At 40.3% G+C, this 27466-nt stretch overlaps 1 protein-coding gene across 1 annotated transcript; it reads left to right on the plus strand.

The window, feature by feature from the left end:
* The first annotated feature begins 768 nt into the window (after positions 1-768).
* Positions 769-25474, plus strand: ANXA1 (annexin A1). Its single transcript, XM_006137822.5, has 13 exons — positions 769-920; positions 8593-8672; positions 10142-10235; positions 11319-11413; positions 12921-13034; positions 14154-14244; positions 15122-15201; positions 16651-16707; positions 18800-18893; positions 19854-19949; positions 21774-21832; positions 23026-23148; positions 25075-25474. The coding sequence occupies exons 2-13, from the start codon at positions 8607-8609 to the stop codon at positions 25132-25134; spliced, it is 1029 nt and encodes a 342-aa protein (XP_006137884.1). The 5' UTR covers positions 769-920; positions 8593-8606; the 3' UTR covers positions 25135-25474.
* The last annotated feature ends 1992 nt before the right edge of the window (positions 25475-27466 follow it).

The raw sequence follows: 27466 nt of genomic DNA on the forward strand, positions 1-27466 counted from the left end.
TACTGGTCAGCAAAATAGGCAGTAGTTGCAGCACACCAATTGCCTATCCATTGTAGCTGGTTCCTCTGTCTGGAATCAAATCTCTCACCATTTGAATTGCAAATCTCAGTTCTAGGGGAATTCCAGATTTAACAATTGCAGGATTCCTTCAGGACTGAAAGCTAAATCTGAATGTTGCAGGGCAGGCCCACTTGTATGTTTAAGTGGCACATCTATTAAACCTGCCTATTTTCACATCTTGGTTCTCTGCAATGATCATGGCCGGTCTCCTTTTCTTTGCCCAATCTTGTGTGAGATGAAAAAAAAAAAAATTATCCATGGGTATTGGCCGATTTCTGCTCCAAGATCAACCCCAGTGAGAGCAAGGTCATTGACCACCAATTTGCACTGAAGACATAGACTGTTCTTTTCTGGTCTCGGCCTCCCTACAGCACTAAAGTGCTGCTGCTTTCTGTCTTGATTTTTTTTTTAAATGTACAATGAGATGAGTCAAAAAATGAAAGGGCTAAGATTTTATTCAGCATTGAGCTTTATTTGTTATCTCACACTGCTTTAAAATGTATTCACTTGAACAAACCTATGCCAGTTTACACCAGCAGAGGATGTAAGTCCAGATAGGTTTAAAAAAAAGTCCAAAAACATTTCTCTCTTTCTTTCTTTCACACTGAAATCTGCCCTTAGTTAACTCCAGTGAATAATTTTGCAAGGCATTTGTGTGTGTGTGTGTGCCTGTGCTTTTGGATAGAACCCACATTTAGTCCTCAGGCAAATATGAGCCAATCACTGGAGTTGTAGAAATATTCTGTGGTTGCTAGGTGTGGTCACCCAACGGCTTTATAAAAATCACCAGCCTTAGGCTTTCCTGTTCCAGGCTGCAGCTTCCAGAGAAGTAACACTTTCTGAGCTGTGTGAAACAAAAGGTATGCACTTTTTTGTTCTTTGTGGGTCTCTGTTGATTTAGCAAACTTTAATAAATATGCACTACTTACCAAGTGATTTTGTGCAGCTGTCTGTTGATTGTGTTGATTGGCACAGGCAGAGATGGGTGTGGTCATTTCTTCCTTTTTAAATTATTGCATTTACATTCTGGGGTTGGAACTGTCCCTGTTCTTCTTTGCTTGAAGTGCACAAGAAATCTTGAGGAAATACTAAGGATTGGAGAGCTAATTTACTTGGAATTAGCTAGTTTCTGTTTTTTAATGGCTGCTCTGGAAAGCTATTTTTACAGCAAAACTATGAGTAACAGGAAACTAACATACCTTATAAGGAAATGATATGTGAAAGCTGCTTTTACTTTGACAATAATTGCTTAAAAACAGTATTCATTGCTTCACAGACTTCAGCTGTAAATGTAAGCCAGGAAAAAAAACTCCCAGTATTTTTAATGAGGTGGCTCTGAAAAAAATCTGTTTTTTAAACACTGATGTAAGAGAAACTGCGTATGAGTAAGGACTCCAGAATTTGGTTCTCGGTCAGCTCAGACTTTCCATTAATTTTTTACCCAAGGGTGAGGCTGTTTCTCTCAGTGCTGCCATTCTTTGTGTGTCCCCTGAGGACAGGTTTTTCAAGTTTTTTTTTTTGTATCCATCCAAGTGAAGAAATATTTCCTGGGTGTTAGCAAGAATGTACAAGAGGCATAGACAGAAGGCACATCTAAAAACCTCTGGTGTCTACACTATGAAAACGTTTTGCTAATGGGGTTTAACAGTGTTATTAGACTTTCTTTCAAGGCCCTCTTAATGTGTCCACACCACCCCTCATACTAGCATTTCCTGGTGAGGCAAACCCCAATATGAAATGTGGTATGCAAAGGTTTGGCTTGATTCCAATTTCACAATGGCATACATCACGATTAATCCCACTAAAGTCAATGGAGTTTAAAAAATAATGTAAGATCAAGTTAAATTTCTTGCTTTCCTTTCAAAGACAAAAATATAAAAGTATATATCTGCTGTTTAATATTACTAGTTTTGAATAGTGGGATACATTCTACCCATACTTCCGATACTCAGCCAACTAACTTTTCAAGGATTTATTAGAAGCAGGAAGAACTGTCTCTCTTCTGCTATGGTATTTGCAGCTAGGCCACTTTTTCTCCCTTGGTCATTTCTATATACAGTAGTGCCCAAGCCTGAGCTTTGGAGTGGAGGGAAGTTTAGGTGCCACCTTTTAGTAATCCTGGCAGGAGCCCAGCCAGCTTTCCTATTTCTCTTCATAGCAAATTGAAATCCTCTTTCTGCTTTTCCTCTCTTACCCACCTCTCCTAATACTAAACTTTGCTTCTCACTCTCAAGGGCGCCCTCCTAGACCCCAGAGGTATCTTCCTGCACTCTTACAGTCTTTTATTATCTGTGATAGTAAACTATCATGTTGCTCCAGTCAACATACTTTGTTTAAACTGGGCTGATAAGAAATTTCATCAGGTAGGATTACTTATTTCTTAACTCTCTGAATCAACAGAACAAACCAAAGAGCAATCAGAGTAAGATATTTAACCCAGCCAGAGTGTTGTTTACCTTGTAGAATTGTCTTTAAAAACTCCAATAATAGGTTATTCGAATAAAATGGATGGATTTGTTTGCCAAAATGTCTGTGTGGAAAAGGGAAATGAGAAACAAGACTTTTCCTTGCACCAAGAGCTGCTTAACAAAGGAGGGAGGGACCATAAAGAATGACTTACAGCTACCTGAAACTCATGACGTGTCAACTCAGTCTGAATGTAAATTAGAGCAGCCTAGGCGTTTACAGAGCACAGCTATGCTCTACTTGGCTCCTCTTCACCTGCATCATAACCTCAAAACCTGTGTAGGTGTGTATATGATTGTTGTGAAGAGGGGAGTGGTTAGCATAGGAGCCATTACCCCCAACATTATGTTCACTACAGTATGAGATTCCAGGCCCTACGTGCCTCTCAAGAAGCAGTGTGTCAGGAACTAGGAAGGAGGATTCAGCTCAAAAACTTCTAACTGTAGTTAATGTTGTTGTTTTTTAACTTGCTCATGCAACTCAAGAGTGGTACTGCAAAAGTGGGTTTAAGTTACCTTTGCACTTTCTTGAACATGGGCTTGCAATGCAGAGGGCAGTCATCTGAGAAGCTGAGACAGCATCTGGGACCCACCAGCTACAACCTTTTACTACCCACGCCCCATATTTGAGCAGCAAGGATGGGGGATGGCATAAGAGCCATGGCAGCCTCTCTATTTATTAGTGGTAGTAGTCCTTAATATCAACATTACGATTGCTCTGTTGCTTCTCAACTAGGGTGAGGGTTGCATAAATTTAAAAATCTTCAGGTAGAACTGAGGCCTGGGACCAATGTCTTTCAACCACACAGGGTCTTTATGGCTGAAAACTAAGTTTCCTTTGAGAGTATCCAATCAGGTATTTGGACATTGAAATAGGCCTGTTTTTTTCACTGAACCAAAAGTGTGTGTGTGTGTGTGTGTGTGTTGCTTTCACCAACTGTAGAGTAGCCTTTTGCTTGTTCCATCACCCAAGACTCCTAGGCTACCTCTAGACTGGCATGATTTTCCGCAAATGCTTTTAACTGAAAAGTTTTTCCGTTAAAAGCATTTGCGGAAAAGAACGTCTAGATTGGCACGGACGCTTTTCCGCAAAAGCACTTTTGGTGGAAAAGCGTCCTTGCCAATCTAGACGCGGTTTTGCACACGAAAGCCCCGATTGCCATTTTCACCATCGGGGCTTTTTTGCACAAAACAGCTTTTAGCTGTCTACACTGGCCCTCTTGCGCACAAACATTTCCGGAAAAAGGCTTTTGCCCGAATGGGAGCGTCAAAGCATTTGTGCAAGAAGCACTGATTTCAGACAGTGGAACGTCAGTGCTTTTGTGCAAAATCAAGTGGCCAGTGTAGACAGCTGGCAAGTTTTTGCGCAAAAGCACGTGCTTTTGCGGAAAAACTTGCCAGTCTAGACGCAGCCCTACTGGAATAAAAGTGAGTCAAGCAGACCTCCATAACAAGAATGCAGCCCTAGGCTTGATACATGATGCTAACACTATTAGATACTGCTTAGAGACAATAATCCAAATGCAAAGCTAATACACAATCCGTAAGCCACTAGATATTATAAGTGCTTAAAATTAGTTCTGCTTATAAATATTCTGATCTGCTCAGTACAGGCAGTCCCCAACTTACGCGGATCCGACTTCCGTCGGATCCGCACTTATGAACGGGGCTTTCTCGCCCCGGAGGTCGAGGTAGTGGATTGCTACCTGCGAGCTCCGGGGCGAGAGAGCCCCGTTCGTAAGCTGCTCCGGTGCCCCTGGTCTGCTGGAGACCGCCTCCAGCAGACCAGGGACACCGGGTGGGTTCCCGCGCTTCTGAGGCTTTGCCAGAGCAAAGCCTCAGAAGCGCGGGAACCCGCCGCTGCTGCCGCTTCAGTCGCGGTGCCTGTGGTCTGCTGGGGACGGTCCCCAGCAGACCACAGGCACCGCGACTGAAGCGGCAGCAGCTGCGGTTTCCCGCGCTTCTGAGACTTTGCTTTGGCAAAGCCTCAGAAGCGGGGGAACCCGCCCGCTCCTGCCGCTTCAGTCGCGGTGCCTGTGGTCTGCTGGGGACCGTCCCCAGCAGACCACAGGCACCGCGACTGAAGCGGCAGCCGCTGCGGTTCCCCGCGCTTCTGAGACTTTGCTTTGGCAGGCACCAAAGCTGCCGCTGTGGTTCTGCTCCCGTATCCCTGGTCTGCTGGGGGGGGGGGGGGGGTGCGCGGCTAGTGTGCCCCCCCCAGCAGACCAGGCTTTTGTTTTGTACCCTGGAGCAGAGCAGCTGGGGTGCTGCCGATTGGTCCTGCAGCGCCCTCTGGGCACTACTGGACCAACCCGGCAGCACCCCAGCTGCTCTGCCCCAGGCGTCCCCAAGTCAGCCGCTGCTGAAACTGACCAGCGCTGACTACAGGAAGCCTGAGGCAGAGTTGCTCTGCCCCAGGCTTCCTGGAATCAGCGCTGATCAGTTTCAGCAGCAGCTGACTTGGGGAAGCTTGGGGTTCTTAAGTTGAATCTGTATGTAAGTCAGAACTGGCGGTCATTTTCAGCAGCGGCTGAATCTGGACGCCAGTTCCGACTTACATACAGATTCAACTTAAGAACAAACCTACAGTCCCTATCTTGTACGTAACCCGGGGACTGCCTGTATTTTGTGAAGGTCAAGACTGTAACAGGGTTAAAAAAGGAATTAGATAAATTTATGGAGGATAGGGCTATTAATGGCTACTAACCAGAATGAGTGGGGATGGTGTCAGTTTGCCAGAAGCTGAAAATAGATAACGGGATGGATCACTTCTATAATTACCTGTTCTATTCGTTCCCCCTGGGGCACCTGGTATTGGCAACTGTTGGAAGACAGGATACTGGGCTACATGGACCTTTGGTCTGACCCAGTATGGCTGTTCTCGTGTTCTATTCTGAAAAAAAGGTGTGTGTGTGTGTGTGTGTGTGTGTGTGTTTTTTCCCAATGGAACGGCTGCAAAATTAGTATTTTCCGTGATAAACTATAATTTCCCACCAGGAAAATTTAAAAATAATTATTTTGTTTTAGGTCCCAAATCAAAAGACTTCAGTTTCTTGAATCAAATTGAAACATTTACTTCCATGTCAGTTTAACGTTCATCTGTGTCTCCCTAGACTGCTATGGCATCTCAAGAGAGTTCTCCTTCAGGTGCGTGCGCCCATTTATGAGCTGGCTCTCTAGGCTGAACATCCTCTCTTATGATGCCCTAGAGTCTTGATTTTGGTTGCACTGTCACTGGAAACCAGGAGAGATACATTACACTAATGCCTCATAAGAGATGTCATCTGGCCAGGAAGCAAGTCCAGCCCATACAGGAGAACAGATGTCTGAGGCACCCACACTACAGCTCCTATGACATACCATTCCAGCTGGGGCAGACACATTTTAATATCAAATAAGGCTAAAACAAAGGTGCTCACATTTTCAAATAGACATATTTCTGAACTTTTTCCATTCCATGAAAAATTTTGATTTTTTTAAATTGAATTTTCAAAATTTTGGAATTTCACACAAGATGAAAATTCCTATTTTTGATCAGCTCTCTTAGAATTCCCTACATACCAAAATCACACATTGCCACTCAGCCCTTTTAAGTATTTGACATCAATGTTGGAGCCTCAACGTTATACCACGAAATGCAATGACATAAATGTGATCTTGGTGATGAGGATTTTAGTTAAAATAAAATCTTCAGTTTCAACATTATATGTTCTTTCAAAAGTTGTATTTTCAGACATCCTCCAATCTGATTAGTTTTGCTAACATAAGTCTACAGGTTACTTTACTTAGAACCTTTCTTACTGTGCTACAGTAGGGTCTGATCAAACCCTTTATTTAATTGCAACAGTCTGAGCTAAAAGGAAGATAGATAGGTATGACTTACATACCCATCTCCTACTTTATAATCTATCTTTTAAGTGCTGTGTTTTTAGCAATTTCTACACACTAATTACTCTGATTGTAAGCAGATTCTGAAATGGTCATTTGTCTCTATTTACTTAAAGCAGGATTCAACCAATGAATCTCTATAGGCACAATTATCTCGTCTTAAGAATGAAACTTCAAGTTTTTAATTCCATATTTGGGGGAAGGAGGCTAATTCAGAACATTCATTTTATTTTATTCTTTTCTTGAAATCCTATCAATTTGTAAAATCTCTCTCTTTCTCTCTCATTTATATATATATTTATTTATTTATTTTTATTTAGGAAATCTGATAAACAACAATCAATCACACACAATCTATAACAAACCCAGTTCTAATATACTCCAAGGCCAAATAAAAGGGAATCCTGAATGTACTCACACATTCTTTCTGGCCCAACAAATTTTCCATTGAGGAAAAAGAATAGATGAGATTTAATATTTTTCCATTTTATTCTTCTGTTGTGGAAAATAATCACTTGTGTTAATAAAAAAACTGGAGGGTTGAATAAGAGGGGACACGACTGAAATATTCATAGTGAGTAATGGAATGGACAAAGTAGATCAGGCACTGAATTCACCTTCTTATAACAGAAGAGCAAGGAGACATTGAGTAAAATTGAAAGATAGAAAATTTGAAGCTTCTAAAAGAATAATTTTTGCATAGAATATAAGAGCTTAGCAGAATTCATAAAAAATGGATGTTTATATGAATATAAAGAAGCCAGCATCATAAAAGTAACATTTTGAAAGACTACAAACCCTCATGCTTCACAGCTTAAGCCAACCTCTAAGGGGGAGGGATCGAGGAAGAAAATTTTCTGAAGGTTTCTTGCTATTTCTTTGAAACTGGTAACCACTCTTATAAGGGTGCGTCTACACTGCACCGTTACTTAGGAATAACTAGCATTATTATGAAATAACAATGCAAGTGTCTATACAGTAATTCCATTATTTCAAAATAATATCAAAATAACTGGCGACTTATTCCAACTTCTGTAAACCTCATCCCACGAAAAATAACTCCTCTTCCAAAATAGCTATTTCGAAATAGCTGCAGTGTGGTTGTTCCACTGCTGCTATTTCGAAATAGCTTCTCACCAGGGCAATTCTAAGTAATTTCTTCCCAGTGCTTCCTGGAGCTCTAAATCAAGATAGCGCATCCACTTTAGGGGAGCCTGCCTCGGACTAATTTTGAGGCTTCCCTGTAGTGTGTATGCTCTATTTTGAAATAAGCTATTTTGGAATATATCTTCCGGAATAGCTTATTCCAAAATAAGAGTGCAGTGTAGACGTACCCTTAAACAGGAGACCAAGCTAGTTTGACCAATGATCTGATTTCCTCTTCCTAAAACATGTTTCAATATACAAGCAATTGCTTGATACCATGAGCACCACATTGTGCTTACCTTACATCTGGGGTGTCCAACACATTAGCCCCTAGCCATATGTGTCTATTTGGCCAGTTGCGTGTGGGTAACTCGCAAAATGATGATAGTAGCCATAGTGGCTATTGCTTCAGGACTGGTTGAACACGATGGCCATACACATTCACTCATCAACTCACTGGCTACGTCTAGACTGGCATGATTTTCCGAAAATGCTTTTAACGGGAAAAACTTTTCCGTTAAAAGCATTTGTGGAAAAGAACGTCTAGATTGGCACGGACGCTTTTGCGCAAAAGCACTTTTTGCGGAAAAGCGTCCGTGCCAATCTAGACGCAGTTTTGTGCAAGAAAGCCCCGATCGCCATTTTCGCCATCAGGGCTTTTTTGCACAAAACAGTTTTTGGCTGTCTACACTGGCCCTCTTGCGCAAATACATTTGCTCAAGAGGGCTTTTTCCCGAATGGGAGCAGCATAGCATTTGCGCAAGAACACTGACAATCTTACATTAGATCATCAGTGTTCTTGCGCAAATTCAAGTGGCCAGTGTAGACAGCTGGCAAGTTTTCCCGCAAAAGCGTCTGCTTTTGTGAAAGAACTTGCCAGTCTAGACGCAGCCACTGTGTCTGAACTTGCAGACTCCCACTGAAGTCAATAGGTGTATAACCACTCCATCATGCAGAACCCTTTGGGATTTCATGAGAGAGATGATTATGAAAACTCAACTATGTTTTCTATTGTTTCATTTTCTCTCTCCAGAAACTTGAGTCAACATGTCGATGGTACAAGCATTTCTGAAGCAGGCCTGGTTCATGGACAATGAGGAGCAGGATTGCATTGTAAGTACTGCAATCTTTCAAGAGCATAACTTTCACATACAAATAATTTTTTTAAAATTTTTTTAAACAGTTAAAACAGCTTTAAAGTTAAAACAGCAGCACAGATTGCCAAAATGCTGGAATCAATTTGTATTTTGTTATATACTTAAGGTATGAAATCATCGCAAAATTCTTATTAACTTTCATGGGGTGAGGATTTTACACTGGGTAAAATCTATGATTTCAAGTTCAGTATCCATAAAAGATATTATTCTTATTTACACACAGTAACATCTAGTCACCAGTTAGTTATCCCAAAGAGGTTTTGGATATCATTTCAGTTACTGTAATGCAATGCCACTCTCTTTAGCCAGCCATTGATACTATAAGAAGCAAGGCTAAAATGAGTTCATCTGCCACACAAGAAAATGTGGACACCTAAGACTACCAGGATGAAAGATATTTTAAGAGGATTCAGGCACTTTTAGGTCAGAGTACTATGAAAATAAAACCAAGCAAACATGGGAAGCCAAATCTGAGACTAATAATGTGACGGAGGAACTTATTAAATCAAAATCAGTTCTTTGTTATAGTATAGTTTGGATTAAAATGATTAGGATGGGAAGGGTCACTAAATACTGTAACAAATGGGATCTCCAAAAATGAGTACTGGGACCTACTCTCATCAATGCTATCAGAAAGATAAGGAAAAAATGAAACATGCTGCATCATTTAAAAATATTCTGATGATACAGAGATATGAAAGATTGTTGACCTAGCAAGGAGGATGTGGAGAATCTTAAAGATACTGATGCTGATTAGGGTACTGGGAAATGTTTTTTAGTGTCAGTAAATATAAAGTGATACAGCAGTGAGCAGGGCCTCCAAAAGGGGGTGTGCCCAAAGAGAGCAACTATCCCAGGGCCCAGCGATTCAAAAAGATACAGAGAACAGATAATTAACTCTATAAAAATTCAGATATTAGCACTTGAGTTAATGGACTGTTCTATCATAGCTTACATCCAACCTGATTTTTAATACCAGTAGTTTACACTTTTATATTTTATTTCATTCTGTGCTTTCAAAGCATTTTACATTCATTCATTAATGAAGCTTCACGACACCTCTGAGTTAGGTAACTGCTAAGGTATAGAATGATTAGGTGCTATTATTTTAGCTCTCTTACACCGATGGTAACACACTTTAATGGAGTTGCTCCTGGAGCACTGGTGGTGTTGGACCAGAAACAAATCCTATGTGACTTTCCCAAGGTTACACAACCAGTCACTGGTAGGGGTGGTAATTATATAACTAAATAGTCTTGTGCTCTAATCTTTTCCTACTTTTATAATGGAGTCACAAAAGGACAACATTCCCTTTCTTGATAATGGTAGAGACTAGTACAGTTCTCCAAATTAGGAAACTCCTATACGCTGCTTTTTTGGCATAAAATGAGTCTCTGTGAAATAACCAAATACTGTTTCTTTTAGAAAAATTCAAAAGCTGGATCTGCTGTCCAGACCTACCCTAACTTCAATCCATCATCTGATGCTGCTGCATTGGACAAAGCGATAACTGCTAAGGGTAAGAGAAGTAAAAATAGGACACTCAGGTACAGAATTAGGATTTTTCCCCAAGGGAAGTTGAGAATGATTAACCTTAAATAAAATGACAGAACTAGATGTAACAGCATTTAGCAGAGAAAATTCATACATAACTCACTAGTCTTTTAGCTATCAAAACTATTGCATTCTGAATGTGCCAAATGGAGGAAAACCTGAACATTTTGATTTCTTAACTTTGTATTTCAATTTCAGACTGTACCACGCTGTATTAACCATCCTTGCATTTATCGCACAAAGGGTACCAATGTTATACATTTTCTCTTTGGCGAACTGAAGGAGAGTATTACATGCTAAGTTAATGATTTTGATTTGATTTCCATAAAATGTCCCCGAGATTAAGGCGACGTGAATTTGCTGATACTGTGCTATGTGCTGTTTCAATTACTGTTTTGGCTTTAATGAATTTCACATTGGGCACACCGCCCAGAAAATGATATCTTTTTTTTCAATTAGACTTTCTGAATTTGAACATGAGCATGCTAGTTTATAGCACTTATTCTGTTCAGCTATATCCCAATGAACTCAGAACATTTCAGTGACTCTCTGCAACATTACAGCTAGCATGGATTTCAACAACCTTTAAGGAAACTATTTATCTCCTTTCTTGGCTATAATCACAATTTACTAATTTTCTTCCTTGGATAAACGTGAGGCTATGTCTATACAGGAGCGTTATTTCAGAATAACATAGTCTACATCTACACAGCAGTTATTTTGACATAATGTCAAAATAATCGTGAGCTGGAGGACTTCTTACTCTGACTTCTGTAATCCTCATTTTACGAAGAGTATGGGAAGTCGGAGGAAGAGAGCTCTAACTCGGACTCCCTGCTGTTTAGACAGCGCCAAAAGCCAATATAAGCTATTTCGACTTAAGCGAAGCCATTAGCCCTGCTGTGTGGACATGGCTTGAATGCGTCTAGCTGCGTAAACAAAACAATTATACAAATCATGATTTGATTACATAATTTAGAAATACTGGCAAGCAAAATGGAGGGGTTATTAAAATGATTTACAAAGATTTGTTTTCCATCACTTTCAGGTGTGGATGAAGCAACTATCATTGATATCCTGACTAAAAGAACCAATGCACAACGCCAGCAGATCAAGGCTGCATACCAGCAGTCTAAAGGAAAGGTACAATAACAACAAGGCTGCCTTGCATATGCAACTTGCAGGGAACCACTAAGAAAACAGTTCTAATAAGATGCAGCTTTTTGTTTGTTTGTTTGAGGTTTCCTGTCTTCCTGTTCAGCAGACCTCACTGTGGTTTACACCGCCTACCCCCAGCCCAGAGAGGAAGCCCTAGTTTTACAATGCTCTTAATAAAATAAGGCCTATGTTAAAACACTGTCACAAAGAGCCTGGTGCTTTAAATAGTTAGGATCCAACTCATCCCTTTTTAATGCTAAAATTTTAACTTTGACAACAAGAAAGATGCTTAAGATGCTATAAGTATATTCCCTGAGGATCTATGTGCCCTAGTGGCTGATGGAGCATCAGAACCTAAGCATAATTCAGCAGATACTGAATCTAGTGCCCCCTTAGCAATCCCACTGATTTAGGAGGCCCTAAATTGTAAAACAGAGTACTACTGCTTGGTGTATCCATAAAGAGGTGAGAGGCTCTTAAAACAATTTAAGAGCCTTGTTTTGCAAGGCTGTTTAATCTGCAGAGGCGAAGAGTGGGGTGGGAGTGGGGGGAGGATTTGATAGCAGCCTTCAACTTCCTGAAGGGAGGTTCCAAAGAGGATGGAGAAGGGCTGTTCTCAGTAGTGACAGATGGCAGAACAAGGAGCAATGGTCTCAAGTTGTGGTGGGAGAGGTCCAGGTTGGATATTAGGAAAAACTATTTCACTAGGAGGGTAGTGAAGCATTGGAATGGGTGCTACTATCTAGGAGTCTCCATCCCTAGAGGTGTTTAAGTCTCGGCTTGACAAAGCCCTGGCTGGGTTGATTTAGTTGGCATTAGTCCTGCCTAGAGCGGGGGACTGGACTTGATGACTTTCTGAGGTCTCTTCCAGCTCTACAATTGTATGCAGAGGCATAGAGCTATCATTTTTGCCCACATTGAAATATCAAGAACAATATTTAAAGTAGGAAGAGTTGATACATGGATCTTCACAAACCCTACTACTTATCCTAAATTTGCAACATCTCTCACTTCCCAGTACAGAACTGTTGGAATAATCTCCATTTTAATAGGATAGTTTCCAATTTCTTTACCCCTAACCAGGCAAACGCAAAAGCCACCTTCCACCCAACCTACACAAATGCACTTGTAAGAAAATCATGATCACATTCATCATATTAGATTTTTATAAGAACTGGAAAGTTTACTTTGGTTTTATTTTGTCTCCAGTGCAGTATGCGAGAGACAGAGAGAGAGCACTTCTGAACACTTTGTAATAGCTAGTTAGAGAGTCAGCAACATGAATAAAAAGTAAACCAAATCCCAAAGCTTAAAATGTGATTCTCTAGTATGGAAGGTGATTCACCCCCTTCCTTTCCTGCCCCCTCTCCCCCCCCCCCCCCGTAAGATACTCATGAAAGATAGAATAGTATTGCTTATTCATTTTCTGGGTATTTCTGAACTGTGAGACTTCAAAGCTTTCTGGCTTACAGCTGTATATTTTTCCTGGTAGTCTCTGGAAGAAGCTTTAAGAAAAGCCCTCAAAAGTCCTCTTGAAGATGTTGTCTTGGGTCTGTTGAAAACTCCAGCCCAGTTTGATGCTGAGGAGCTCAGGGCCGCTATGAAGGTATGGTAATAAAATTTCAGCACAACTCTCGGCTTAAAAAACAAACAAGCCCTCCTCTGCTGCTATCCTTGCTTATATTCTGCAATTATATTCACATTCTAATATTGTTTGCAGTGCCAAATAAGAACACCAATAAATTCAACATAGCAGTCAAAAATAGTCTGTGTTTTATTTCAAAGTTTGTGAAGATGCATTCATAGCTTGCAAGTGCCTATCAGTTAAAATTATGAGGCATGAATAGTTCCAGTTTCACTCTCTGCATATAGGATTATTTAATACCATGGTGCAAAAAATCCCAAGATATTGATTTGTGCCTGCTAAATAATGTCCTTTTGTTTTGCTTCGTGACTATAATTGTTAACGAGCTGGGTGAAGTATCTGATTTTTTTTTTCTTGCATCACTTTGATGTGCACTGTCATCTTGAATACTTTGTTCTTGAGCAGTTCGTTTTCTAGACTAATCAAGGCCAATTCAATGTAGTAAAAAGCTTTCTGAATTGCCCCAGGTGAATCAGAAGGAGCACAAATGGCCCTTCTGTTTAAAAAAAAAAAATACCACCACCACCATAGATCAGTAGAATGGGCTAATGCTTCAAAGCTAAAGTTATAGTCAGGTCAAGTAACAGTCCTGATGGAGAGAACTTATTTAATACTACACATAGGGAAATATAACCCATAAGCAAAAGTTCAGCTGGCAAATGCAGCCCTTGACAATTGTTGAACAAATGGTGCTCTTTCACCTTCGTCATTTTCCTATAACACTTACTAAATTACTATGTTTTAAAAAAAATTTCCTTCTAGCCAGTTTTCTCAGCAAGGCCTACCTATAAGCTGCTCAGTCTTTGTCATACTTCTCTCAAGCTTTAGTAGAATTAGGTCTGACAAGGAAGAACTATAGTAAAGATAATTTATAGCATGGTGTAAAATGTTTGTTTTGTATTTACTAGGAAGCTTGGTTACTGCATTAGTGCTTTCTAGCTGCAATAATCTTCCAGAAACCTATACCTCCGTAATCAAGGACATTGATTTTATAGTTATCACATGTGGTTCTGAGCTTCTAGATATTGTTTCCCTAGCTACATAAAGTCAGAAAAAATTTGTTCAATCATTTTCCAACAGGGGCTTGGAACTGATGAAGATACCTTAATTGAGATTCTGGCTTCAAGGAACAATAGGGAATTGAAAGAAATCCAAAGAGTCTACAAGGAAGGTAATTCCTGGGTTGTAAAATTGTATGAATAGGACATAAGAACAGCTACACTGAATTAGACCAAAGGTCCATCTAGCCCAGTAGCCTGTCTTCCAACAGTGGCCAGTGCCAGATGCTCCAGAGGGAGGGATCACAACAGGTGATTCTCACATGATCTCTCTCCTGTCATCTATTTCCAGACAAACAGAGGCTAGGGCCACCATTCCTACCCATCCTGGCTAATAGCCATTGGGGACATGTCCTTGTGGAAAGAATAAAGACGTCTTCTGTCAAGCCATTTCACTCCTAAGTGTTGGTGATTTTGAAGCATCCATGGCTTAAAATTTAATTTGAAATTTATTTTTTTGGCATAAAACGATTCACTCCAAAATGGCAGGCATTATCTTACTGTCACCAGCTACTTCCACTGAAAACATCAGGCTTCTTACGGTAAATGTCATTCAAGTAATAAATGAAAAGAGATGGACCAAAACTAGTGGTGGGCTACCTGTGACCCACAGGCCACATGCAGCCCATCAGGGTTCTATGTGTGGCCCATGCCCCTCTCTGTCTCCTCCTCCTAGGCCTATTGTGTGTGTGTGGGGGGGGGGGGGGAGAGGAGGAAGGGCGCACTGGATTTGTATCCAAACTTCACAGTTCATTTCAATTTATTCGTAAATATATTAGAGAAGGAACATAAAATTATTCAAAGACAGCTTCCAACAAAGATAACAGTGGGGACCAAATAAAAATAAATATTATATTAATAAATATACATAGTTAAGTGGGAGATTTGGAAATGGAGGGAAGATTTCTATAAAGGAGAATTTTTTTTTTAAATTTTTTAATTTTTTTTAATCAAAAGTTTTTTGGCTAAAGTTTTGTTATTTTATTGTAGAGTTTAAGAGAGATCTTTTAAAAGACATTGCCTCAGATACATCTGGAGACTTCCAAAAGGCTTTGCTTGCTCTAGCCAAGGTATGCCATGTTCAAATACTTATAGCAAACTTTATTTTTAAGAAAGAGTTAATAGTGTTGGTTGAATGAGATCCGTGGTCCCCAACGCGGTGCCCACGGGCGCCATGGTGCCCGCCGGGGGATTTCTGGGCGTCCGCTGGAACATCTGGGTTGGCCCCGCCCCCGGTGCGCGGCACACGCATGGTGCCGGCTCCAGGCCCGGGACGCATGGGCGGCCCCTCCCCTGGGCGCGCGGCACATGCGCAGGGCCGGCCCGGGGCGCGTGGGCGGCTCCAGCCCCAGGGCACATGTGTGGTGCCGGCCTGGGGCACGTGGCTAGTGGGCGGCTCCGGGTGCGCGGCCCATGCGCGGTGCCGGCCCGGGGTGCGTTGCCGGCCCCGCCCCCGGGCGCGCGGCTCGTGTGTGGCCCCGCCCCGGGCGCGCCCGCCCCGCCCCCGGGCACGCGGCTCATGTGTGGCCCCGCCCCCGGGCACGCGGCTCGTGCGTGGCCCCGCGCCCGGGCGCCCGGCAGCCACGCAGCGTTGGGGACCACTGAATTAGATGGTATGTGTGTATCAGCCAGAAAAGCATGGGGGCTTGCTTATTGCTTATAAGTCTATAGTAAAAATAATCCCTAAAAGTAATCTATGTGAAGCAAAATCTCTCTTTAAATAAGAATAATTTAGAATAATGTTTTCTTCCTACTTGAAGTTACAAGAAAAATCTATTTTTTACAGGCATCTGTTTTCTTTTAAACTTTTTCACATGATCACTATTTAAATGTACTTTGAAGGTAATAAAAGAAGTGGTAGAAATTTTTCAGGCTCTCAAGATAGCACTAAAAAGCAATGCCAAGAAATAGGGAAGAAAACTTCCAACTAGATATTGTGAAACATTTTTAAATAGTAATAACTGGCTAAACCCAGAGTGTGTGGGAGATGGACAAATTGCCCTATATGCAGATATTCAAAAGCGGATTAGATAAAATATTAATGGGCATGATATATACAATAGTTCTGTAACTCAATAGATATCTGACTCCATGATTCAGGGATTTCAAGCTATCACAACCTGTGTGACATTTTCCCCCAAAATGTCTGATTGAGATTTCAAATATCATCTTGAGACAAAATCCTTTATCAGAATAAAATTTATTAAAAGTCTAACTTTAACGTGGGTTCCATTTTATCAGTTTTTACTTAATGGTTAGATTCTGACACCCCTTATTTTATGTTGAATAAAATGTTACTTCAAAAGCAATTTGACTCAAGTTCATATGATTATTCCAGTAGCAAGGCACTACTCAAAGGAATAAAGGAAATCTGATTGGTGCTCAAATTTCATTCCTAGGGTGATTGATTTATCCATTGGAACTGCACTTTTGTGCTCTAAAACGTCATGCTAAAATGGCTTAAGGGGAAATGGATTCCTATAATCAAAATGGCAATATGAAAAAAAATTTTTTTTTAGGGTGAACGAAATGAAGATGGACGAGTAAATGAAGAGCTTGCTGACAATGATGCAAGGGTAAGAAAATACTCTAAACATAGATAAACCAGACTTGGAAAAACATTTATTTCCATGCTCAACAAAGATTGTAACCTGCGTAAAATCTCTAGCTGAGGACATTATGGGTGTGTCTAGACTGCAGGCTTTCTTCAAAAAAAGTAGCCATTTTTGGAAAAAACTTTACCTGCATCTAGACTGCTGCTGCATTCTTTCGAAAGTAAATCGAAAGACTGGCAGTTTTTTCGACCACAGTAAACCTTGTTTTACAAGGAATAATACCTTTTTTCAAAAATGCTCTTTTGAAAAAAGCGCTATGTAATGCAAACTGTGCTTTTTCGAAAGAGCATCCAGACTGTGGCTTGCTTTTTCGAAAGAACTGGCTGTAGTCTAGATGCTCTTTTTTGAAAGAGGCTTTTTCGAAAGTATCTTTTGAAAAAGGCTCTTTCGAAAGAGGCTTGCAGTCTAGATGTAGCCTAGATAATTTATTCTACTGCAGTTCTCCTTATCTCCCTCAAGATCTTATATTAGTTAGCGGTTGACTGATCCTCTTTTCTTGGAAAATGCTTAGTAGATGAGCAAGCAAAGGTCTGTTAACGTGATTGAGAAATTACCCAGGACCTCTTCCTTTCATTTATAAAAAACAATACATCTACCAATCTCTGGGAAGGAAGCACGCATGGATGGGAAAAACCACCTGCACTATCCAAGCCAAAGAAAACTCTGTAGCATTCCTTTCTAGCTGTAGCGTCAGCTTTGGAATGATAGGCCCTTCAAGATTCCTTGATGGTTATTAGTAAGTTATGACTTTAGATTTTAGAATCTCTCTAATGAAACTTTAAATACCACAAATTTCCCAAAGTACAGCTTTTAGATTAGTGTTATTTTAGTAATAATTATTATGGGGAACTCCACTGGCTAACAATACTGAAATAGAAGCCTATCCTGAGCTTTTATGCCTGTAGATATACTCATGTCATCACTACTCTAATTGGGTATGTCTACACTTGAACCCTAGTTCGAACTAGGGATGCAAATGTAGGCATTCGAAATAGTCAATGAAGCGGGGATTTAAATATCTCACGCTTCATTAGCATGATCTCACTGGCATGTTACTCCGATCAATAGCTGTTTTGAAAGTGAAAGTGCATGCCTGGGGCATGTAAGTTCGAACTAAACCTCCCAAAAATGGGGAGTAATGTTAGTTCAAACCAAGGGGTTTGGTTCAAACTAACGCATCCCGGGGCACTTTCACTTTCGAAACAGCTGTTGATTGTAGTAACGTGCCGGCAAGATCATGCTAATGAAGCGTGGGATATTTAAATCCTCGCTTCATTGACTATTTCGAATGCCTACATTTGTATCCCTAGTTCAAAGTAGGGTGCAAGTGTAGACATACCCATTAAGAGCTTCAAAATCAATATAAAAGCCAGTTGGTTGGCTTCACTGTAAAGCTCCTGTAATATCTGAGTTCAGTTTCCTAGCACACATGTTCACTTTCAAACATGCATATCTGAGAGGACAGCACATTCATCCCTTAAAATGGAAGGCGTACACTACACTACCCATTAGAATCTTTATAGGTCAACTAAAGGACATCAGTGTTGGGCTCTGAAGGGAGTACTATTGCCAGTTTCTTTGCTGGATGGATTTTTTTTTTGGTTTTCCATTAATAGCTCTCATGGAAAGAAAACATGACCTGATGTGTATTTTCCTGTATTACATTTCTATGGAATTCTTATCTGAGATAATTTCACCTTTGGGTCCCGGAACAGAAAATGAGTCAGTTTTGTACTTTCTACCCTGACAGCAGAATACATCTCTCAGGAATGGTCCTGTTAAAAAATGTTTGTAAAAGGCAAGTGCAGGATGTCTGGTGCTTTGTGAGACTATTATGACTTTAACCAAAATGCAGTAACAATTGGGAAAGTTAAGAATAACAGTCCCCTGGACAAGTTTGTAGGAATGCGAGTATTGTATATTATGTATGAAATGTCCTCAGACCTTGATGAAGACGATTTTGTTTGACTAAGTGTGACCACATTAGATGCATAGTATTCCAAGCTGTCTCCATTATAAAAAATAATGTATAAATGTCGGTGGTTTGTAATAGGCCTTATACGAAGCAGGAGAGAAAAGAAAAGGAACAGATGTCGCTACATTCATTAACATCCTTACTGTGAGAAGCTTTCCACATCTTCGAAGGGGTAGGTTAAATGAAGCTGTCTGCCTCAGGAGAATTGTATTTTTAAAATACACCTCTCGTATGCCTGAGTAATAGGTGCCAGAAGTACTGAAACAGCTAAGGATGTGAACCAGTGCTCACTGAAAACATACATTTTTTCCATTGACTTTAAAAGATGTTTTAGAGGTTTCTAAAATCAGGTGGTATATTGGTGTAAATAGATACTAAATAATCCAATCCGAAACATACACCTGAAAAAGCTTATGGGCCCTGCTTATTTCAGCAAAGGCTTGGAGTAAGTTACTCTTATGAAATATATTCTCAATACACACATTTTAGATGGCAGTATATGTGAAGTTGACATTTCACACTATAGGTTGAACTGTATCACATTTGGAGGATCTTCTAGAATAAAATCAGTTATCTGTCTTAACTTCTTGATGGACACTTTGTGTTTCAGGAAACAATCCAATGAACTGACTGAAGTTAGGAAGAAAATTCCCCATCTGGGCAGGTTATCATATAATGAACTATAATGGGGTTTCTTGTCATTTTCTCTGAAATATCTGAGAATGAGCACTGTCAGAAACAGGCTGTTATGCTAAATGAGCCAACTACATAACACTTTCCATCATCTGATCTGAGACAGCCATACTTGTGTCTGCAGTTGAAAACTCAAGCTCTACCCTATTTGCCATACTGCATAGCTCTTGCTAATCTGAAGAACTCAAACCCTTAGCAAATTGTCTACTCTATATAGTGGACATAAAAGAACTGTCTAATATTAACAAAATACTAGGGGTCCGTGCTCTGCTGACTGTGCTTGGCAACCCCCCTCCCCATCTGGCCATTTTTGCAGCCAGAGAGTCTGATGACGTCACTCTGTCGTGTGTCAAGAAAAACTTTTTTATATAGAGAGAGAAAAATGAGCAAGAACACTGTATTTTCTCAATTTTCACTAAGCTTTTTATCGATATTTTAGTCTTTCAGAAATACACCAAATACAGCAAACATGACATGAACAAGGCACTGGACCTGGAACTGAAAGGTGACATTGAGAGCTGCCTGACAGCGATTGGTATGTACCCCTCCATACTGAGTAACTCAGCTTCTAAACTATGCTTCTTTCCATATTAACTCTATAAATGTCAGAAGTAAATTCTTTCACAGCCTCAATGAGAAGGAATCCTAGTCTTCTACTGGCTTCATTAAAAGCTAGTATAGGTACTGTACATGATAGGTTGGTATTTGGCACTTTAGTTGGTCCAACTGGAACAAAATGGAGTATGCAGGAGTTCTTCCCAATCAATAAAATATAAATTAATGTGTGAAAATACAGATTTCATAAACAGATGTTTTTGTTGAAGTCCATCTATTGACTCTGATTCTCATTTGTTCTATAATTGCTTTATACCTTGTGGCAGTGCAAAAGGCCCATAGAGTAAGCATAAAAAGTAATTTAAACTCACTTTAAGGTTCTTTGCCTGAGTTGGTATGAAATTGCTCTAGTGTAAATAAATTTAGGTCCGTAAAGTTTTCATTCTCCACCCGGATTTACATTGCATTTTGATAAAATATTATAAATTATCCAACTAAGACTTTGCTCAGGAGAATATTTTTGTGATTCAAGGCAGATGCTTATTTCCACGTGCCTGTTATGTCCTTTAACCTCCCTATTAATTATGAACAGTATAAATTATGGGAGACTGGGTCTAGCTACATTGTGGGGGACTACCCTATGACTGAAGAATCCTCACTTGAAACACCACATCTCAGTGGCCTGAGCATGAACAGGTCCGGATTCTATTTCTAAATTTGCCACTGACTCTGTGTAACTTTGGGCAAATTGCTGATAGACAAGACTCTTTCTTCTAACAACTCCACATGGCATTTCCAAGGAGGGAGAGAGGAAACAGAAACATGTTTTCTTCCCATACACCAGCTAGTGGATCTGGCCAGTGATATAGAGGAACTGCATTCTCCCTATGGTGTGATGAAATTGGCCTGTCACTTGTGCACCAGAGAGCGTGGCTATTTCAGGATGGCAGAGGTATCCCAAAATAGATACCCTGAATCTTAACAAGCCACCCATTATTTTGAAATATTTTCTAAACAATGGGCTTGCTGTTTTGGCATCCTTGTAACCCTCATTCCACGAGGATTAAAGGATGTCTCAAAATAGTGCGTTATTTTGAAATTTGGCACTATGTAGATGCACCACATTTCAAAATAAGATATTTTGAAATAGAATTGAAATAAGATATGCAATATGCGTAGTGCAAATTGCATATCTTATTTAAAATTTAGGGTGCTGTGTAGACGCAACCTTAGGGATGCAAATTGTTGCATAGATGTGAAATATAACTGCACTCCAACCCAGCTTTTAGTGTTTGGGGCAAATGTAACACAACAATTAGATTTATTCCTTTGTTATGTTTCGTTTGGGCACAAAAAATGGCAAAGTTACCACCAGCACACTCTCAAATATATCACATTAGGCATATGGTTGGTATAGTTCATTTCTTCTGTCTAGGGGTCATGTCATATAAACTTTATTATACAGTGAACATTTTACTTCACTTTGCCACCTTAGAAATTGCAGCAACTTTCTTAACTTCATGCTGAAAAATCCAACTTGGAACCAACTACGCTACCCTTCTTTCAGTGAGACTCTACATCTGTATGAATTTAGTGAGTGCAAAAGCAACTGATAATTCCATCATAGGTTTCTGAAGGGAGACGGAAAAATAGTAAACAAATAAAAGATGCTGGTGATGGAGGCACTCTACACATGATAGGAGTAGGTTGCTTTTGCTTTTTAAAAGTGATATCTTTACACATTTTGCAAGTGCGCTTTATTTCTGTGTCATATTTAACTCTGTCGCATTCTGTTTCATTGCAGTGAAGTGTGCCACAAGCAAACCAGCATTCTTTGCAGAAAAGCTCTACTTGTCAATGAAGGTAGATGATGATGAAAAAATTTTGTTTGGGGAGGGAGAACTTTTTAAAATATAGGATGATAACAAATTGGGTCAGAGTATCCTGCCATGGAAAACCCCTCAGGAGATAGTCAGAAGGAAGAGAATTCAGTAGTTTCCATACACTTTCCTGTCTGGTATAACTGGGTCAGATTTGGGGTGGTTGTTTTTCCCCCTCTAAAGGAACACATCTGCATCTACCTACATACAATGGACACACTTAAAAATTAATGTTGTTTGTTATGCTATAAAATGGGGATTACTGCTAGAACTGATAAGCCCTGCTGTGTAGACACAGCCTAACTCAAAATAAGCTACGCAAATTGAGCTGCGTCAATTGCGTAGCTTATTTTGAGATTGGGAGTGTCTACACAGCACTTATTTGAAATTGAGTACTCTTCCTCCAACTTCCCTTACTCCTCATGCAATGAGGATTACAGGACTTAGAGTAAAAAGTCCTCTTGCTTGACAGTATTTTCACATTATTTTGAAATAACTCCTCTGCGTAGGCGTAACCATAATGTGTCTGCACCTGGAATGAAATTTAAGAGCATGTCAATGTCATCTGTATTTAGTAACGTACATGGCCTTATAATTGTAGAATTTTGGGGATCACATGAAACCATCAGGGCCACCGTTAGGAGGATGTTTCCCCATTCCAGTGTTTAGGAGATGACTCAAATAACTCCCATTAGCATTAATAGGCTCTATGCCTGGAAACCCAGGTGCATCAATATGAGAAGACACATCCTCATGCTTTTTATTAAATGTAAATAGAGCCTGTGCTTTCGCTGGCGTTGAAAACAAGTCAGATTTCACCTGTGCCTCCACGCTTGAGAGAGAAATCTGCTACTCTAGTGAACCCTTAAAATCTGGGGACAGGCTAATAATGCAGTTCAGGGACAGCAGATGGCAAAAGAAGCATTATTAGCCTGTCCCCAGATTTTCAGGGGTCCGAAAAGGGCATTAGAGGCAATGCAGGTCTGGGCTTCATTCAAGCAGCACATGTATCCATGGCTATTTTTGACTTCTGTTCCAACAGTTAATTTTTCCACATTATTTAACATGAAATTCCTTTTGCTGTTAAAATCCTACAGGTTGTCAAAAATAAACATGTGCCACACTGATTTAAGAATAACGTTGTGTGCCCATGTACTCATGATTTATTTTCAACAGGGCTCTGGGACACGCCAGAAAATACTGAACAGAGTCATGGTTTCACGCTCTGAGGTTGACATGAGTGAGATCAAGGGCTACTATAATAAGCTGTATGGAAAATCTCTCTGCCAGGCCATCTTGGTATGTTTTCCCTTTCTGATGAAGCTATATTAACTATTGAATGTTGTTGTAATTGGTTGGCTCGGAAGGCTGGTGGCAGGCTATCTAGCTATCTGTTAGGTCAGCAATTTTAATTCAGGTGGAGATGAAAAATAGTTACTAGCTGCTGTTTCTTCAGTGACCCACATGAAAGTGGTTTTAGGGCTGAGTCCTTTCCTGGTGAACGAGCATGTGTCACAAAAGCCATTGGAAATAGCCAGAGGCCGAGCCTAGGTGAGTTAGGCAGCTCCCTAGGGCGCCACTGGGCCAGGCGCCCTGTGATGATGTCACGGCCATTGACAGCTGTGCAGGCAGGGGTGCCAATTGTGCCGCCCCACCTAGGGCGCCAGCTGCTACAGCCAGCCTCAGGCCACTCCTGCAAATAGCAATACATAGCACTCTTTAATAGTTTCAGCCTGGAGGCCACAAGATTGTATGGATATAGACTGAACTACTCCTGCTTAGTGGTGCTGCCATATGAGAGACAATGGCAGGGCAGGGCAGGAATGCTTGCACCACCCCTGTTCTTGCTGTAAGGATTCTGGAGATGGGCAGCCCTGAAGACTGGAGCCTTCTGTCCATATGGCACTTTTCCATGACTAATTACTGCTCTGTTATGTAGTGGTAGTACTGTTGGTCCTAAGGTATTAGAGACACAAGCTGAGCAAGGCAGCATCTTTTATTGGACCAACTTCTGTTGGTGAGAGGGACAAGCTTTCTAGCCACTGAGTCCTTGTGACCCCCAAAAAAGAAAGGTGTGGCTAGAAACCTTGTCCCTCTTACCAACTGAAGTTGTTACAATAACAGATTACCTCATCCAGCTTCTCTCTAATTAAACTACTATTTTTTTAAAAAAACCCTGTAAATAAGACAAATTAATATAGAATAGAAAGATATTCTCAGCAGAATTCAGAGGGGGTGAGCCCCTTAGCTGGTATAAATCACTAAGCAATGCCAGCTTACACCAGCTACAGATCTGCCCCTGTGTCTTTAGGCGTATATTTTTTTAAAGGCAAAAACTAGCATGTACTATGGAAAATTTAAACTCATTCCAGTATCTCACTGAATGTACCACTGCCAAATAACTTTTTGAAGGCTACTGAGTACTTATAATAATAAATATAGAGGGTTTAGAGGGAACGTGAATTAAAACACATTAATCTTTACTACTATCTGCCATTTCACATTTAAAATACTGTACATAACACAGCTATGCAAGTTACAAGTATGTTAATATATACGTTATACTTTCTTACACGACATCACATGATTGTGCTCTGCATCTCATCTCGATGCAAAAGTACATGACTATGGTAGAAAATTGAATCTAATAGAGTGAATGCCATCTGAATCAGGCAAGGCATAGTCACACTTGTGGAAACATTCCACTTAATAAATTAGATGCTTGTGGAAATGGCATATCATTACATTTTAAATCACTTCAAAAGAACCCTCTAATACAAGTTAGGAATAGCCCAATGTTGTGTTTATTATAGTTTAAATAAACATTCATGTTCACTGGTCAAGGGCGATATTCCATTTCGTCCATGGTAGGGATGTTAAGGCACATGTTAATAAGTGTATGAACTTAGGCAAATCACTTAATGTCTTTGTGCTCCATCAGTACCATGAATCCATTCTGGTTCCACAACTGTCTATCTAGTCTGTATGTACTATGGTCCTTAAATCTTTCACACGGGTTTCATGTTATGCACTCTGATTACTCACATTAACTTAGTGGGATCAGCCATACTGAGTTAATCATGTGTATAAAACCTTTGCAGGATAGTGGGGTTAGTTTGAGACAGGGACAGTCTCTCTTATGAGGTATATATCCAGTGTCTAGCACAGTGGGGTCTTGATCTTTAGTCAAAACTGTAATAATTTTTACTGTTCTTAAATTGACAGGATGAAACCAAAGGAGATTATGAAACCATTCTGGTGGCTTTGTGTTGTGGTGACAACTAAGCTTCATGCTCTTCGGATGAATTCCAACCTTGTCACTGTGGTGGTTATTCCCTTTGTCTGAGCTGTTTACAAAATATAACACAGGCTTTAAACAGAGATGGATCTCTGGTTTGGACAAAGGTCCAGACCCATGCTATCTGGAAAATATCTATTTTGTAGCCTGGAACATGTAATTTCATATTATTCTGTGTCCTTATTAATCCTTTATTTTTCTATTTATCCAAAGCCAAAGTGTACTTAGATTCTTTTTGCTTTAAAAAGAATTAAACATATGCAAGGTAGCTTTTTCAGTGAGTAAGGCAAGTATAACTTTACAAATAAAATTAACCTGTGAAAAGGTCTCATGTTTTTTGTGGCTTCCCTACATTTTATACCTGCTGTGGTTGATTATCGTGTGTGAGCTTGAATGAGAATTTAAAACAAAGAGGAGAATTTAACAGCTTCTGGCAGCACAGTTAAATCCACAACTTAGATAAAACAGATATAAATCAGTCTCAGAAGCAGATCACAAAGTTATCTAGCAATGTAATGTATTTTTTTTAAAATGAACGATAAAACAGCATCAAGAAGGTCTAATGCTGGTTCTGTCTTGCTATCACCATGGCAAAGGCTGTGCATGGGGAATGAGATTTAGACTTTTTCAAAATTTAGAATGAACATCGAACTGTGCTCTGAGCAAAGTTTTCACATGTAAACAACTATAGTAAAACCTCAGACTTACGAATACTGGAGTAAAAACCGACCAGTCAAATGCACATCTAATTTTGATCCAGAAATATGCAATCAGGCAGCAGCTGAAAAGTTTGGTAACCTCTGAAACTGACAAATCATTCTGGTGGCTTTGTGGTGGTGACAACTACCATGTTCCAGCTGCCATTCCTGAGGTGACCAGAATTCTGAGGTATTGTTGTATCTAACTCACAAGGCTGAACACAAAACCCACCATGAATGTCCTGATGTTTCATTGTGTTAAACCAGTTTTACTAGCAAAACAATGCAGTTGTGAAACATTTTATTTATCGTTATTATTTTAGGCACATTCTGTTAGGCACTTTACAAACATATGAAATATGTAGATCCACAAAGGTATTTACATGCCTAACAAATCCAAATCAATGAAAGATAGGCACCTAATTACCTCTGAGGATCTGTGACTTCTAATCTAAATAATAATAAACACAAAATTTAAATTGGTGGGCTTGATTGCTTCTCTCACCACCAAAACGCCTCTCTCATTGCAGGCCGTGCTTCACAGCTACAGACACTCGAGTCTAGCAGTAGCTTAGCATAGCTGGTTGTGCAGGACAGATTTGACACTTCTTCATATACCTGTCAGTATGAAAACATTTAATGAAATTGGCCTCAGGGGCTACAGAGATTTCAGGCTCAAGAAACCAATGGTCAGACACTTTGTGCTGCAGAAGATATCTTTTAGGACCACTAGAAGCCATTTAAGCCTTTGGAAGTCAGTATTCCCCCCCACCCCTCCCCTTAAGGACCAAACCTACATGGTCTAACTGGGATACCTCAGTTAAGTGATTGGGGACCCTCTTGGGACAACACATCGGGGTTCCCCTGACGCTGCACCCCGTAGCAGCAAGAACAGACACTGCCAGCCAGTAGAATAGAGGGTTTGTTGCTTCTCCAGGATACCGCACAACATAGATGTAATGTGGTTACAGGATTCAGGGCCAGGATGCCTCAGATCTCTTGGGTTAGGGTCCATCACCCCTAGTCCCTCAGCTCAGGTTGTTCCCTTCATGTTTCCCAGCCAGCAACCACCCTTCCCCCAACACTCACTACTTTTGTTCCATCCCTTCCCTTAACTAGTAGAACTGGTTCGGTCACTGTCATGGCCCTCAAGATGCCCCCCGCTGGACAGTGCTTACAGATAGAGGCCAGTAGGGGTCCTCCACCGCCCAAGCACAGCAACCAGCAAGATACTGACACTCCATCACAGCTCTAAATACAATGGGGGAATAAACTACTAAGATTGGATTCTCCAGTTTGGTCAAGCTGCACTCCTTGAATCATTGGCTTTTATCCAGTTCTGAACCTCAGAAAATCCAGAGGTAGTAGGTTAAGAGATTTATGGCCCTTTCTTAGTTACTTTGGTATGTCCACATGTAAGCCAGTCTGGTTTCTTTCAATATTTCTCATCACTGTCAAATCACAGCTTTACCAATTCTATCCGCAAAGCATCACCGCCTAAACATTGTGACTGCAAGGAGACTAATATAAATACTATGCAAATCCCAGCATGGTTATATTATCATGGTTGAATTATAAAATTAAAAGCACAATGTATACCAAATCACTATAGCTGAAAGCA

This window comes from Pelodiscus sinensis, chromosome 6 (assembly GCF_052426305.1).
Source record: "Pelodiscus sinensis isolate ZL-2025 chromosome 6, ASM5242630v1, whole genome shotgun sequence".
NCBI lineage: Eukaryota > Metazoa > Chordata > Testudines > Trionychidae > Pelodiscus > Pelodiscus sinensis.